The sequence below is a fragment of the Chanos chanos genome, chromosome 1, assembly GCF_902362185.1.
Source record: "Chanos chanos chromosome 1, fChaCha1.1, whole genome shotgun sequence".
NCBI lineage: Eukaryota > Metazoa > Chordata > Actinopteri > Gonorynchiformes > Chanidae > Chanos > Chanos chanos.
The window spans coordinates 8642121-8654965 of NC_044495.1; the positions used below are offsets into that span (position 1 = coordinate 8642121).

Below are 12845 nucleotides of genomic sequence, written 5' to 3' on the forward strand. Positions count from 1 at the left end.
TTGAGAACCTGGTTCTGGTGATTTGTGATCTGATGTGTTCTGAGATAAATTTGGTTTTTGGAGGACCGTAGGGTATTCATTTGTAGTCTAAAGGGTATCAGTGTCGCCTTGACCGAGCGTCAGGGTTCAGAGGGTCTGACCGTGGGTTTTTTTTTTTTTCCCCCTCAGATAAGAGAAGTGGAAACACTGTGCAGTACTGGCTCCTCCTGGACCGGATCGTCCAGCAGATCGTTCTGCAGAACGACAAAGGTCACGACCCGGACGTGGCGCCGCTGGAGAACTTCAACGTTAAGAATGTGGTGCGAATGTGAGTGAAAAAAACAGAGAAAGCGAGAGATGAACTTTTCTGTATGAAACACATCCGTACATATACATAGGGAAACTCTGTGTATTTCAGCGAAAGAGTTAAAGCACAAAATCTACGCAGCATTGTTTCTTGAATATTTTTCTTTGTTACGTGTTTAATTCTGAAGTAGTTTATAAGATCCAAAATTTCAGACAAATAGCTGCCCGTCCCAAAATGGAGGCATATAAACACACATTTTTCTGACAGTTTTTTTGTTTTGTTTTTTTGCCTCTTTCCCTACATGCTGTCAATTGCTTTTCACACTTAACATATTACTGTCCTGATCCTTTAATGCTCTTTCTCAAGCAGGCTGTCATTTGGCCTGTCTCCCTTGGATTTAAGCAATTTTGTTGAGAATATGTAATCCTTGGTTTGTAATCCAGCCTAATAGGTTCTTTGAGTCAGTCTGAGAAGAGTAACCTCGACCCCTTTTCCCCCTCTCAATCTGTATGAGAGGCAGAATATCACTACGATAGATTATTTTTTGGGGTTGTTTGAGTAATAACTTTATGTGAGGAGGCTGCAGGTTTCATGCTGGTTTTGCTGATTACAGGTCAATCCATCAGATAATTGAAACGAAGAATTGCAGTGTATGTCAGTGGGAGTGCGTTTGCCGTGAGATTTGTAATATTTCAGGAACTGGCAGTTACAGATACTCACCCCCACCCCCTCCCCTCCCTTTTCTGACTTGGTTTCACAGGCTGGTCAATGAGAATGAAGTAAAACAGTGGAAAGAACAAGCAGAGAAAATGAGAAAAGGTACTTTTGCATTCTGAGAATCTGACTGTTCTGCCCTCTGTAGATCTGTACTGATCTGAGCGCGCACGCACACACACACACACACACATTAAAATAAAGAAAAAGAAACCTCGAATGAATGTGTACAAGTGCTGTTTTGAATAGGAACCACTGTTAGGAAGGCCACGTTGATATCACCAAACACCGTAGATTTTACACAGCGGCGTTTGTGTGTGTGTCTTTTTCCTCAAACGTCTGATTTCGACTTTACAGATCACAATGAACTTCAGCAGAAGTTGGAAAAGAAGGAGCGAGAGTGTGACGCCAAGGCTCAGGAGAAAGAAGAAATGATGCAAACGCTCAACAAGATGAAGGAGAAGTTAGAAAAAGAGACGAACGAACACAAGCAAGTCAAACAGCAAGTGGCCGACCTGTCGGCACGACTTCACGATCTCAGCACTGTACGTCACCCCAAAACCCACCCACCCGCCTCCGCTGTGTCAACGACCGTTTACAGGGATGCTTGCCCTTTAAGAACATTTCGATAGTTGACTATCCCTTAGCACGGAGTTCAAATTGAATATCATATCATGGAATCTGAACGAGAATGGACATTAATGCCTAGTACTCCAAGACGCGTTTGTGATTAAAAGAAAGTCTTTATGTTTTTGAAACGCTTTGGAGATGTCGTGGGTGACCTAAAATCTCTGTCATTCTTTTTTTTTTCAGAGGCAAAGTGTCCCTGGAGGCCCTCCCCTCGCGCCGGGAGCCCCCGGAGGACCTTTGTCACCTCCTCCTCCTCCTCCTCCAGGTGCCGTCCCACCACCTCCACCAGCCCCAGGAGGAGCTCCGCCTCCCCCACCTCCGCCGCCCGGTGGAGTCCCACCTCCGCCAGGCCTGCCTGCGTTTGGTGCCCCCCCTCTGCCCGGAGGTCCGCTGGGACCTGCAATGAAGAAGAAGAACATTCCACAACCCTCCCATCCTCTTAAGTCCTTCAACTGGTCCAAACTGGCTGAGGTGAGTCAGCGCAGCTGGTAAAGTTCCTACAGGAAACCTCTTTAAATCTCGACAGAGTGGATTTAAAGAGTTGGATTTGAGGGGAGATTTACAGACAAAAATAATATATTTTTTTTCTCCGTGTCCTTTTTGTCAGTGTTTCTCTCTTGCCGAGAAAAGATGCAACTCTTCGGTCGTTAAAGTCATCAGTCAGTTTCTGAATGCCTTTTGTAGTCATCTGCAGAGTTGTGCAGTTCCTTGAGAATTGATCTCATTCCTGTCTTTCTCAGAATAAATAAAACAACCTTTACCTTGGAGTTTATCTCTCTTTCTGTTTTCGCTTGAAACGTAAAATTAGTAAAGCAAATACAACTGCAGCTTTGTTGTTGCTCTCTCTCAACTTCTGCATGTTAAGTTTAGCTCTGTGTATGTGTTTCTGTGTGTGTGTGTGTGTGTGTGTGTGTGTGTGTCCATCCCACAGAATAAGCTAGATGGCACAGTGTGGATGGAGCTGGATGACCTCAGAGTGTTCAAAGTGCTGGACTTGGAAGACATTGAGAAGACTTTCTCAGGCTATCAGAGGCAACAGGTAAAGCAGACAACTCTCACAAGAACATGAGAGGACAGCTTCTCTCTCAGTGGTGTCTTTGAGTAAACTGTGACTCCTCGGTATTAAACGCTATAACCCCTAATTTCACTCTTTCTAATCGTTTGAATTCGAATTTTGATAGCCACAATTCTGTAGGGTTTGCACTGAAAACCTTGGTGTGTGCCCAAGAGATTGTTGCAGATCCAATATTTATGGTAGATAATTTGCAGATATTTAAATGCTGCCTTAGTTTTCAGTAACATTATGCTTTTTAGCTATTTTAATTCACACTTTTTTTTGCCAGTATTCTTTTGGGGGTTCTCTAAAAAAACATAGCATGTGCATATGTGCAGTGTATGATTTGTACTTATTTATACATGCGTTCATTTTCAGTATACAGTTTTATATTTCATTATATTTATAAAAAGTTTTTTTTCCTCGCTCATCATTTGTAGTCAGATGCACTGTAGAAATGCCCATTAACGGTAAATTTTATAGATTGAAACCGATATCCAAATCGACAGAACTGGTTGGCATTTTAAACAGAATATTCTGAGATGCTGTGGATATGCTGTAGCTTTTCCTAAACCTGTCTATAGTTTCTCTGTCAGTGTCTGTCTTCCAGTCTCCTTGGCTGTCTGCTTGTCTCCTTACCTCCCTAATTATTCACTTGCTTTTGCTTTGTTAATCTGTCCCTTTCTCTGTAATTCACCGTGACTGAATCCTGTACTAATGAACAACAACTTTCCTACCATCCTGCTTACCTTTTAGGACACCTTTTTGATCAATAGCATGAGACAGGTGAGTAGCTTTAGAAATTATCTTATGACTGCTGCCGTGGTGTCCTTTGTCGTGTCTTTAGGGGTTCTCATTACCGTCTTTCATTTCACTCTCTGCTTCCCTCTCCTTGGTTCCGTCCCATTCAAGAATTTGTCACCGCGTTCGCCGACGCTTCGGTGTACGAGTCTTGCAAAGTCCAACTGGAAATTTTCAGTGCAGAAAACATTGACCAGACCGACTGAATTATGTCTCGTGGAGTATAATTTGAAAAAACGCTGTGTTGATGAATGAACTGTTTCAGTTTATTAGCGACCATTTCAAGATGTTTCTGTGCGTAATTAGCCAAATTGGTTTTCGTGGCATGCATTCAGTTTTTTGCAAGCAGCTGGAGTGGATGCGAGGAGGAAAGTGCCAGATTTCCGTTTGCTAAAAAAAAACAAAAAAAAAAAACGGATCTCACCAGTGCTCTTGGATAGAGCCCCACACCCCCCCCCCCTCCTCCAACTGCCTCCACCAACCCCACATGCCAAATAAAACTACTCACTTCATCGCCAAACACGCTATTCCACACTGTCTGTTTCCCAGATGTCCAGACTTTGCCAAATCAAAATAGCCGTTTATTAATGGGAGGGTGTGGGGTTGTACTGTTTTCTGTTCACATTGTTCTGCTGTGTCTCTCATGTACTGTCTCATGTAGTGGCCTTCGGGGATTAGTTTGTGCGTGTGTGTGTGTGGGTTTGTGTGTGTGTTGGTTTCTCTGTATCCTTGACAATTTTCCATGCATTAGTGGTTTTTTTTCTATGCCAAAGTAATAGAAGACGGCAGGTGTCTTAGAGGCTCAGTAGAAACCCTCATCTCTGTCTGCAGGATTGACTGATTGCTTAGCTTTAAACAGGTGTGAGACGCCTTTCCACCTATAGGGCATTGGATGATGCGTTATTTATTCCTCTCTTTTCTTTTCCTCCTGAAACGATTATTCAGTAACGTAGTGCAGCTGGGCCTGTTTTCAACACACCAGATGCAAGACTGATTTATTGTGATATTGAGTATCAAACAGACTGAAAGGTCTGTGATACGTTTCATTGTCTCTGCACAGCAAAGATACTTAAGGCGAGTGATCTTTCCCAAATGTCCCCCCCCCCCCCCCCCCCCCCCCCGCAGAAAGAATCCGAAGATGATACCATGACCTCTAAAAAGGTCAAGGAGCTGTCCGTCATTGATGGCCGCCGAGCGCAGAACTGCAACATTCTTCTGTCGCGGTGAGTTTGTCCCTCACAACTCTGACATGTTCATTTTCCCATTCATAGCTTCTGTCCTATGAGTATCAATAACGAATACCTATGGCTTATCTCACAGTGTAGGGTATTATACACAGTAATAGTTTAAACTCAAAATGACTTAACAGTGAAAGCATTCCTCATTTACTTAAGTCATTACTTCTTAAGAAAGGAGATCATTTATCAGAGTTGACAATGTGTTTAAAGTGCGGTTGCAGTAAGGCATTATATTTAATCTCTTTAATAGGATGATGTAGGCCAGAATCTTGGCATGTTTCATCGTTGCTCTCCATGGTAACTCCTATAAACAGAATGACCTGTGTGCTTTCTTTTCGCTCAGTTTTATGTGTCCCTTTTTTTATTGGGCAGATGAGAGCGAAAACTTGCAATCTGGCCTTTTTTTTTTTTGTTTTTTTACGATTTCATGCGTCGAGAAGTTTTTATTCACGGTCACTTTAGCCTCTGCTGACCTTTCCGGTTATCCTTAGCTCAGACTGGGCCGTATGGATACCCTATCTGCCTTTGAAAGATCCGTTAATCTGTTGAGTATGAAATCTCTACCAGAGTCCAGTCTTTACTGACAGGACCTCCTTTACTCCCATTAATTCAGAGTTTTGAGTTTCTTGGCAGCGAAGGGCCAATCAGTCCTGTGCCAACCGATATTTTCGAATAACAGAGCTACCAATTTCATGACTTTTTAGCCTGTCTCTTTTCCACTGTCTCCGGCTCTCCAACGAACAGCCGAGAACATCTGTTAACGCTTTCCTTATTATCACATAATTTGTTAAGAAGTGATTTAAAAGCTTGATGTTGAAAGATAGCCGATGGTTTCCAAATTGGACCATGAATGATAGGGGGAAATTTTTACTGTTAGTTTGTCTGACCTCATCGAATTACTCTACAAATCTCTAATGATGTACAACTTTCTTGTTGCTGATTGCGCGGTTCCAGGTTGAAGCTTTCTAATGAGGAGATTAAGAGGGCTATTTTAACCATGGATGAGCAGGAGGACCTGCCAAAAGACATGCTGGAACAGGTGAGAGCCGTACCGTTGTATTTTATCGAGCTCACAGCTCAAAAGACGACTCAAATCTTTCTTTAACGTGCAACGCCGGCGCACAATACTCACGAGCTGAAGTCAGCCGTTGTGGCACAAGTTTTCTGTCTTCTACGGAATGTTCTGGAACTGGTTAGATGGAAGTGGCTCTGATGAGCATAAAAATTCTCCTGATTGGGGCACCACGTTGGTATCCTACAGGGCAAACGGTGGAGCCAGAAGAGTTAATCCTTCTCGAACTTTGATCGCACACGATAGCTGCTTTTAAATGAAAATAAGAGTCAGTATAAAATAACAGGCCACCTCACTCTCTTTCAACTTTAAAGCAGAAGAGATGATCATGCTATAATTACAGACCGCTTAAAGGAATAATGTCAGGTTTTTTTTTCTCCCCAAAAAAGGTACGTGAGAGCAATATTAAAACAATCAGTTTTTTTTTTCTTTTAGTCCTCTGAGTATCATAGCTTTAATCTCAACTCTAATTAAAGAATTGCTCCAGCGTTTAAAGCCGGGCGAGTGCTGGCTCTGTGGGTACTTGTTGTGGTGAGGGCAAGATGGTGTGGGACATTTAGTGGGTTTAAAGCATCTGATCGCTGTTAGGGAAGCTGTTCGGGCGCCTCGTCTGCATTCTGCCCGAAATTAGGAAAAAAGAGAGAAAGAGAGAGAGAGAGAGAGAGAGAGAGCAATCTCTTCCAGCTGTTGTACGAGCGAAAGTGGTCTTTCTGAACTCTTAACCATCTCCAACATTACAATAAGTGGGGACGTTCTGCTGAATGGCCGGACTTAATGAGCTGGCTGTATCAATGCCACTGTACTCCGAGTCACGTCGGGCAGACTTACGCCGAGATTCGACAAGCCATTTGTTCTGTGACTGATGGCGTTTCCGCCTCCACACAGCTGCTGAAATTCGTCCCAGAGAAAAGCGACGTGGACCTTCTGGAAGAGCACAAGCACGAGCTGGACCGGATGGCCAAGGCAGACCGGTTCCTCTACGAGATGAGCAGGTATTCAGTAAAACTGGTCCAGGATCACTTTTTGCATGTATTCATCCTAATAAATTGAATTCTATAGATAAAAGGGAGCTGATCCTAGATCAGAACTCTCGCTCTGAGATGCCTGGCACATATGGGTCCAGGTCTGATGCGTGATGCAGGCCAATTCTGAAGCCTTCAGTCATCTGTAAAACTAAACCATTCATTAGCTGAAACAGACTCCCCATAACTTCGGGGGAAATACACAGGCAGAGACAAAAATCTGGTCATTGTTCTGTGTTGACGCCATGTGCAAATTGTGGCCACAAAGACATAAAACAAAGGACGTCAAAAGAAGGACGTTATGACTTTTAATTGGATCCCCGAGCCAGTAAAATAAATACATTATTTTCACATTGAGAGGGGCTGTGGTTAAAAGCAGCCTTTTCAGTAGTAAATGCTAAATCTTTTCTGGAGACCTTGATGTTGATGTAAGTCAACAGAGACACTCAGACCAAGTCATTCAGGGGTTGATATAAATACAGCTTTACCAGAGGAGACATAAACAAGTTGCAGGTGCTATTGGACATGCACCAATTCTCACTGTTTTATAGAGGAAAAGAAACTTTTGGCCTTGAACAGGGAAAGTGTCTCACTTGTGTGTTTTTTTTTTTTTCTTCGCTTTATGAAAATAATGAATCCATGGAAAGTTTCTAGATGACAAAAGCAGGAAGGAAGTGTTAATGGTGCAAATGTGCTTTTTTAATGCTTAGTAGGTGCATAGTTTGTCTTAGCAATTCTTGGAAAAGCTTTTTCAAGGCGTGTGAGATTTGCCCATCATCAGTGCGAGAGGCCGTTCATTTTCTCTTTTCAACTTTGGATTCTTTTTTTCTTTCTTTCTTTTTTTTTTAACTGCAGAATCAACCACTACCAGCAAAGGTTGCAATCTCTCTACTTTAAAAAGAAGTTTGCAGAGAGGATTGCCGAAATCAAACCAAAAGTTGAAGGTACGGTTGCCCTCGCACATACCACTGGTTTGCATTTGCCGAGACAGTGAAACTACAACAGACGGCAGATTGACGTCCGGAGACAGTTTTCAACAGCGATGCTTATTCCTCCCTGAACATGTACAACACACTGTTCACGTGAGAGTATGGTAGTGATAAAAAGACGATTTTTGTTTGTTTGTTTGTTTATGCTTCTAGCTTTGGTCAAAGCATCTAAAGAGGTTCTGCAGAGTAGGAACCTGAGGCAGCTCTTGGAGGTGGTGCTGGCTTTTGGTAACTACATGAACAAAGGCCAAAGAGGCAACGCTTATGGCTTCAAAGTGTCCTCACTCAACAAGATCGCCGACACCAAATCCAGCATCGACAAGTAAGAATGAAATCAAACTGCCTCCCACCTCAGAGTCTAAAGAGTGAATTACAGTTGCATCAGTGAACGATGTAGCTCAAGATGTGTTAGTATCACATAAAGAGATTAGCTCCAGATATGACAAGAAATGATGCTAAAACCAAAACCAGAGGTGGAGAGAACCGCAGAGGCCGCTTTCAGTGGATGAGATCTCTTAAACTTTGTCTTTGTGTATACTTGGGTTGAAGTGACGTGAGCTATGATGTGTTAATCCCTGCAGGAACATCACTCTTCTGCACTATCTTATCACCATTCTGGAGCAGAAGTACCCCAAAGTGGCCCAGTTTCAGGAGGAGCTGCCCCACGTTCCAGAAGCCGCCAAAGTCAAGTAGGAGTTGCCAAAACGAGCCATGTTCATTCACTCAGTCACACGTGTTGCTAAGGAGATGAAACACTTTTTTTTCTGTGGTCCTTGAAAATGACAGCAAATATAGTGGATCCCATGCAAAAAAAAAAAAAAAAAAAAAGTAATTTATAGAAAACCCTGCGTCCTTGCAATGAGAGAGGACGATTTATCCTCTGAATGTGATGAATGTCCTTGTCAACGTGCTGGATTGAGATGCGTGGGTTTACAGACAGCCTGCTTTAAAATTCGTCTGTCTTTAAGTCGTCCTCCTCTTTTCTCCTCTTCCTCTCGTCTATCAGCATGACAGAGCTGGAAAAAGACATCAAAAACCTGAGCACTGGCCTGAAGAATGTAGAGAAAGTGAGTGCCTCCCTCTCTCTGCCTAGCTTATTAGCCCATTTTTTCATCTACTTCTAGAAATCTTTTTGTGCTGTAGTTTTACTGATCTCTCTCTCTCTCTCTCTTTCTCTTGCTCTCTCTCTCTGTCTCTCCCTCTGTCTCTTTCGCTTTCTTTTTTCGCTCCCTTCCTCTGTATGTCTGTCTGTATGTCTGTCTGTCTGTCTTTCTTTCTGTCTCTCTCTCTCTCTCTCTCTCTCTCTCTCACATGTGTCCACCCACAACCAGGAGCTGGATTACCAGAAGAGTCGTCCCCAGGACTCGGGGGATAAATTTGTATCTGTGGTCAGTCAGTTTATCACAGTGGCCAGCTTTAGCTTCTCTGATGTGGAGGACTCCCTGCAAGAGGCGAAGGAGCTGGTAAGAGCTATAGAGAGCTTAGGGCCACCTCAGGTCACTGAAGTTAAAGCGGTAATAGAAAGAAGTAGCAAAGGTTTACGAGAATCTCGAACATGGCAGAGCGGGTAACTCTAGAGCTGACCGCACAAAATGTGGAAGTGTTCTCCGTGCGCCTTTGAAGTCGAACGTTAAGGTTGGAAAGCGCCAACAGCCCTGCCCGATGCAGTCTCACGTATCCCAGCACGCAGAAGTTAAATCACTGCTCGTGCTTGAGTTTATGGGACTACACTTGGGCTATGTGAACATTGGAACCACTGAAAACACACAGTTAATGTTTAACTGGTTCTGGCCACAGATATCAGTTTCAAAGGCCTTTTTTTCCCCCCTTTTTGCCCTGCTCATGAATTAGCACATGGAACGCATTTGATGCCACAGCAGCAGCGAGGGGCTTATTTATAAGGCTCTTTTGCTTTCGTAATAGGGTGAAAGGAGAAGCGATGACTTTTTTGTGAACAGGGGACAGTATAAAGCATTTGATCTTACAGAGAGCCTGCTCCGCACCAACTCTCTCAGGCTGCAAACCCACAGTCAGACTGCATGATACATTGACGATAAAGTGCGAGCAACGTTCAGTTAATTGTCGTTTAGATAAATCTTTACTGTCTTCCAAAAAATCCACAGAGAAATTAAAAACCTTTTCTTACACTTCTAGATTAGCCATGAACTGAAATACGTTGATGTTTGACAAAAGATGTTTGAACAGGCAAGAAGTCACTCGCACACACTAACGCGCACGAACACAACAGCTAGACCATGATTGAGCATTTGTTTATGTTTGGGTAAATTTTTATTTCTTTGGCGTATCCAGATACCCTTAAGGAGTAGTCAGAGTACTTTTATATTGTTCTCTTGTGTCTGACTTCTCTGGTACTGTTTCCACACAGTTCCAAAAAGCAATGCAGCACTTTGGGGAAGATCCAGCGCGGATGCAGCCTGATGAGTTCTTCGGGATCTTTGATCAGTTTCTGCAGGCTTTCGCTGAGGCCAGGCAAGACAACGAAAACATGCGCCGTCGAAAAGAAGAAGAGGAGCGCCGGGCGCGGATGGAGGCCCAGGTAAAATTCTGCCCGTTATGACATCAGAGAAACACAACCACGACAGTCAGGTCACTTAGTGTTAGAAAAAAATGTTATTCCTTTGCATGAAAGAAGTAGTGATCATGCTCTTACTATGTGCAAATAATGATCAAGCAGAAGTTCAACTAAAGGGCATTTAAACTTGGTTGTATGAAATAGTAAAAAGAAGAACGTGACCTGGGGCTATGAAGGGTCAACTAACTGCAAGCTGTTAGAAGATATTGAAAACAGATAGTGAAGCTGCTGTCACAAGATTATAACCGTGTTGTACGCATTAAACATGCTCTGCCTAAGAACCGATATAACCGCTTTTGAGGGAATAAATACTGCACCCGACTAAGGAGAAACAGTACAACTCACGACTGCGATACATGACTGTATTGCTTTGTGACTTGTCTTCTGGCAGCCAGAAATAAACTACTTACTCTGACTTCGGAAGATCTGTGTGTCATTTTAATAATTTTTCTAACACTTAGTCAAGGTCATTTCTGTTGGCCGCTTTGAATCATATTTGGCCAGACGTTTTCCGTGAATGACTTTCAATAATGAATCGGACTTTGATTAATTTCTCGTAACTGAAATGAAAAAGACTTGATCTCAGCTATGGATGCTAAAAAGCAGAGCTCTTTCCATGTCGACAGACAAATACTTACAGCACCCATGGGCCTGTTATCATGCATATATTGATTCTCTTATTGCTTTCTTTGAGGGAACCTATTTCTACAGCTCATTAGTATACATATTGATATGGTGATGGTCTTGTTGATACACAGACACACAGGCACATAATGGACAAATCTTTTTTTACTCTTTGTAGTTAAAGGAACAGAGAGAGAAGGAGCGCAAAGCTCGTAAGGCCAAGGAGAACTGTGAGGAAGACGGCGAGTTCGATGACCTGGTGTCGGCCCTTCGCTCTGGAGAGGTGTTCGACAAGGACCTGTCGAAAATGAAGCGCAACCGCAAACGTCCTAACACCCCAAGCGCCGAGACCAGCAGGGAGAGGCCTATCACCAAACTCAACATCTGACCGGGTTCTGTGACTAAACGCCACTCTAATGCTGCCACTGCCCCCTAGTGGCAGAGCCCAAGAACTACACTTGCCTTCTCTTCCACAGCACATGAAGAAGTTAAATGGTTATGGCTGTGGAAAGGCTCCTCACTCTGGGTTCTGCCGCTCAAGCTCAAGACGGAGGTTTGACTGAGAACAACGGCCAACTCTCAGTTTACCCATGCCAGCTGCCAAAATACTTCTTAAACCTCTAGTAGAATGCTTTTCTTAGTGACAATTTGACAGTGTTTTATGTAAATGACAGTGATTACTATGGTGCTAATGCGCTGTAGTCAGCTGCTCTATTGGGGGGGGGAGACTCCTCAGAATTCCCCCTTAATAATAAGAACGGGCACAAAGGGCTATATACACATCACTCCCTTTATAGGGTCTAATAACCTCAAACATACTGATGCCGCATTGACACTTAGAGTCAGGTGTAGTGAAGCTACATGCTGTATTTTGAAGAAGTTTAAAACCAATGATGACGAGACCAGTGACTGTTGCAATGAACTCAATAATCACTGTGTTAAGTACCTGGTATGCACCTGGTTAAAACTACAAGACCCACTGTGTTCAAAGAGCACAAGCCAAAAAACAAAAACCCAACATAGTAATAACTAATTCACTTTCAGTCTTTCAAAAGCACAATACAGAATCTCAAGCTACCATGGTTTTTTTAAAGCACAACTTTTGAATACAAAAAAAAGCATATTTGAAACAGAATGTTTTATTACAAGCCTTCAGATGCCGTGCCATGAATGAAGTAAGTAGTGTCAAGTAAGTATTTTTCAGAAGACATTTGTCAAACTTCTAAAAGTGATTGAATAAGAGAGTGCAGAAGATTTATAGAAGCAGGAAAATCAACTTTGTATATTTTCATTTTTGTTCTCAGTAATTACCGAAAAAAACAAACAACGACAACAAAAAAAAAAACCTAAGACCAGTTCAATGGAACACTGTGGATTACCAAACTCTATGCATCCTCGAATAACCAAACTTTCTGTTGTGTTTGTACATCCCTGTAATTTTCTTTTTTTTTTCTTTTTTTGTGTGTGTATGTATGTATGTATATATGTACATATTCCCAGTGTTTAGCCCCGTATATCGAAAAAAAAAATGTTCAGAGACTTTGACACTCAGCTTCTGTTCTCAGATATGTCTCCTGTTGAGCAGATGTTCTTGGAAGCATTTTTACTAATACCCTGCTTTAAATATGTGATTGTTTCCTAAGTTTGTGGGTTCTTTCTATGTCTTGTTTATTTAAGATTGCTTTTACATGTGAGGTAGGTCATCAAAAAATAAACCCAGAGGGTCATTTGAATTGTGTGTTGTTTATTGTTTTGTTTTTAGGTAAAAACTTTGTTTTTTAATTTATTCATGTTTTTTCCTCAGCAGAAAAAATTGTTATGA

The 12845-nt window shown here is 42.4% G+C and overlaps 1 protein-coding gene across 3 annotated transcripts in view; it reads left to right on the top strand.

Moving 5' to 3' along the window:
* The window catches only part of daam1a (dishevelled associated activator of morphogenesis 1a), a 43895-nt gene extending 31139 nt beyond the window's left edge, over positions 1-12756 (top strand). Inside the window, exons 11-26 of one of the 3 annotated variants that reach the window (XM_030767814.1) lie at positions 169-307; positions 1047-1105; positions 1358-1545; positions 1814-2101; positions 2562-2669; positions 3441-3470; positions 4611-4708; positions 5678-5762; positions 6681-6787; positions 7673-7761; positions 7960-8128; positions 8388-8495; positions 8813-8873; positions 9138-9269; positions 10193-10363; positions 11202-12756. In XM_030767814.1, the coding sequence (XP_030623674.1) occupies positions 169-307; positions 1047-1105; positions 1358-1545; positions 1814-2101; positions 2562-2669; positions 3441-3470; positions 4611-4708; positions 5678-5762; positions 6681-6787; positions 7673-7761; positions 7960-8128; positions 8388-8495; positions 8813-8873; positions 9138-9269; positions 10193-10363; positions 11202-11411 (2042 nt within the window). In that variant the 3' untranslated portion in view covers positions 11412-12756. The remainder of the gene's footprint in view (positions 1-168; positions 308-1046; positions 1106-1357; positions 1546-1813; positions 2102-2561; positions 2670-3440; positions 3471-4610; positions 4709-5677; positions 5763-6680; positions 6788-7672; positions 7762-7959; positions 8129-8387; positions 8496-8812; positions 8874-9137; positions 9270-10192; positions 10364-11201) is intronic. The other 2 variants (XM_030767806.1, XM_030767822.1) reach the window with 2 other exon arrangements.
* The last annotated feature ends 89 nt before the right edge of the window (positions 12757-12845 follow it).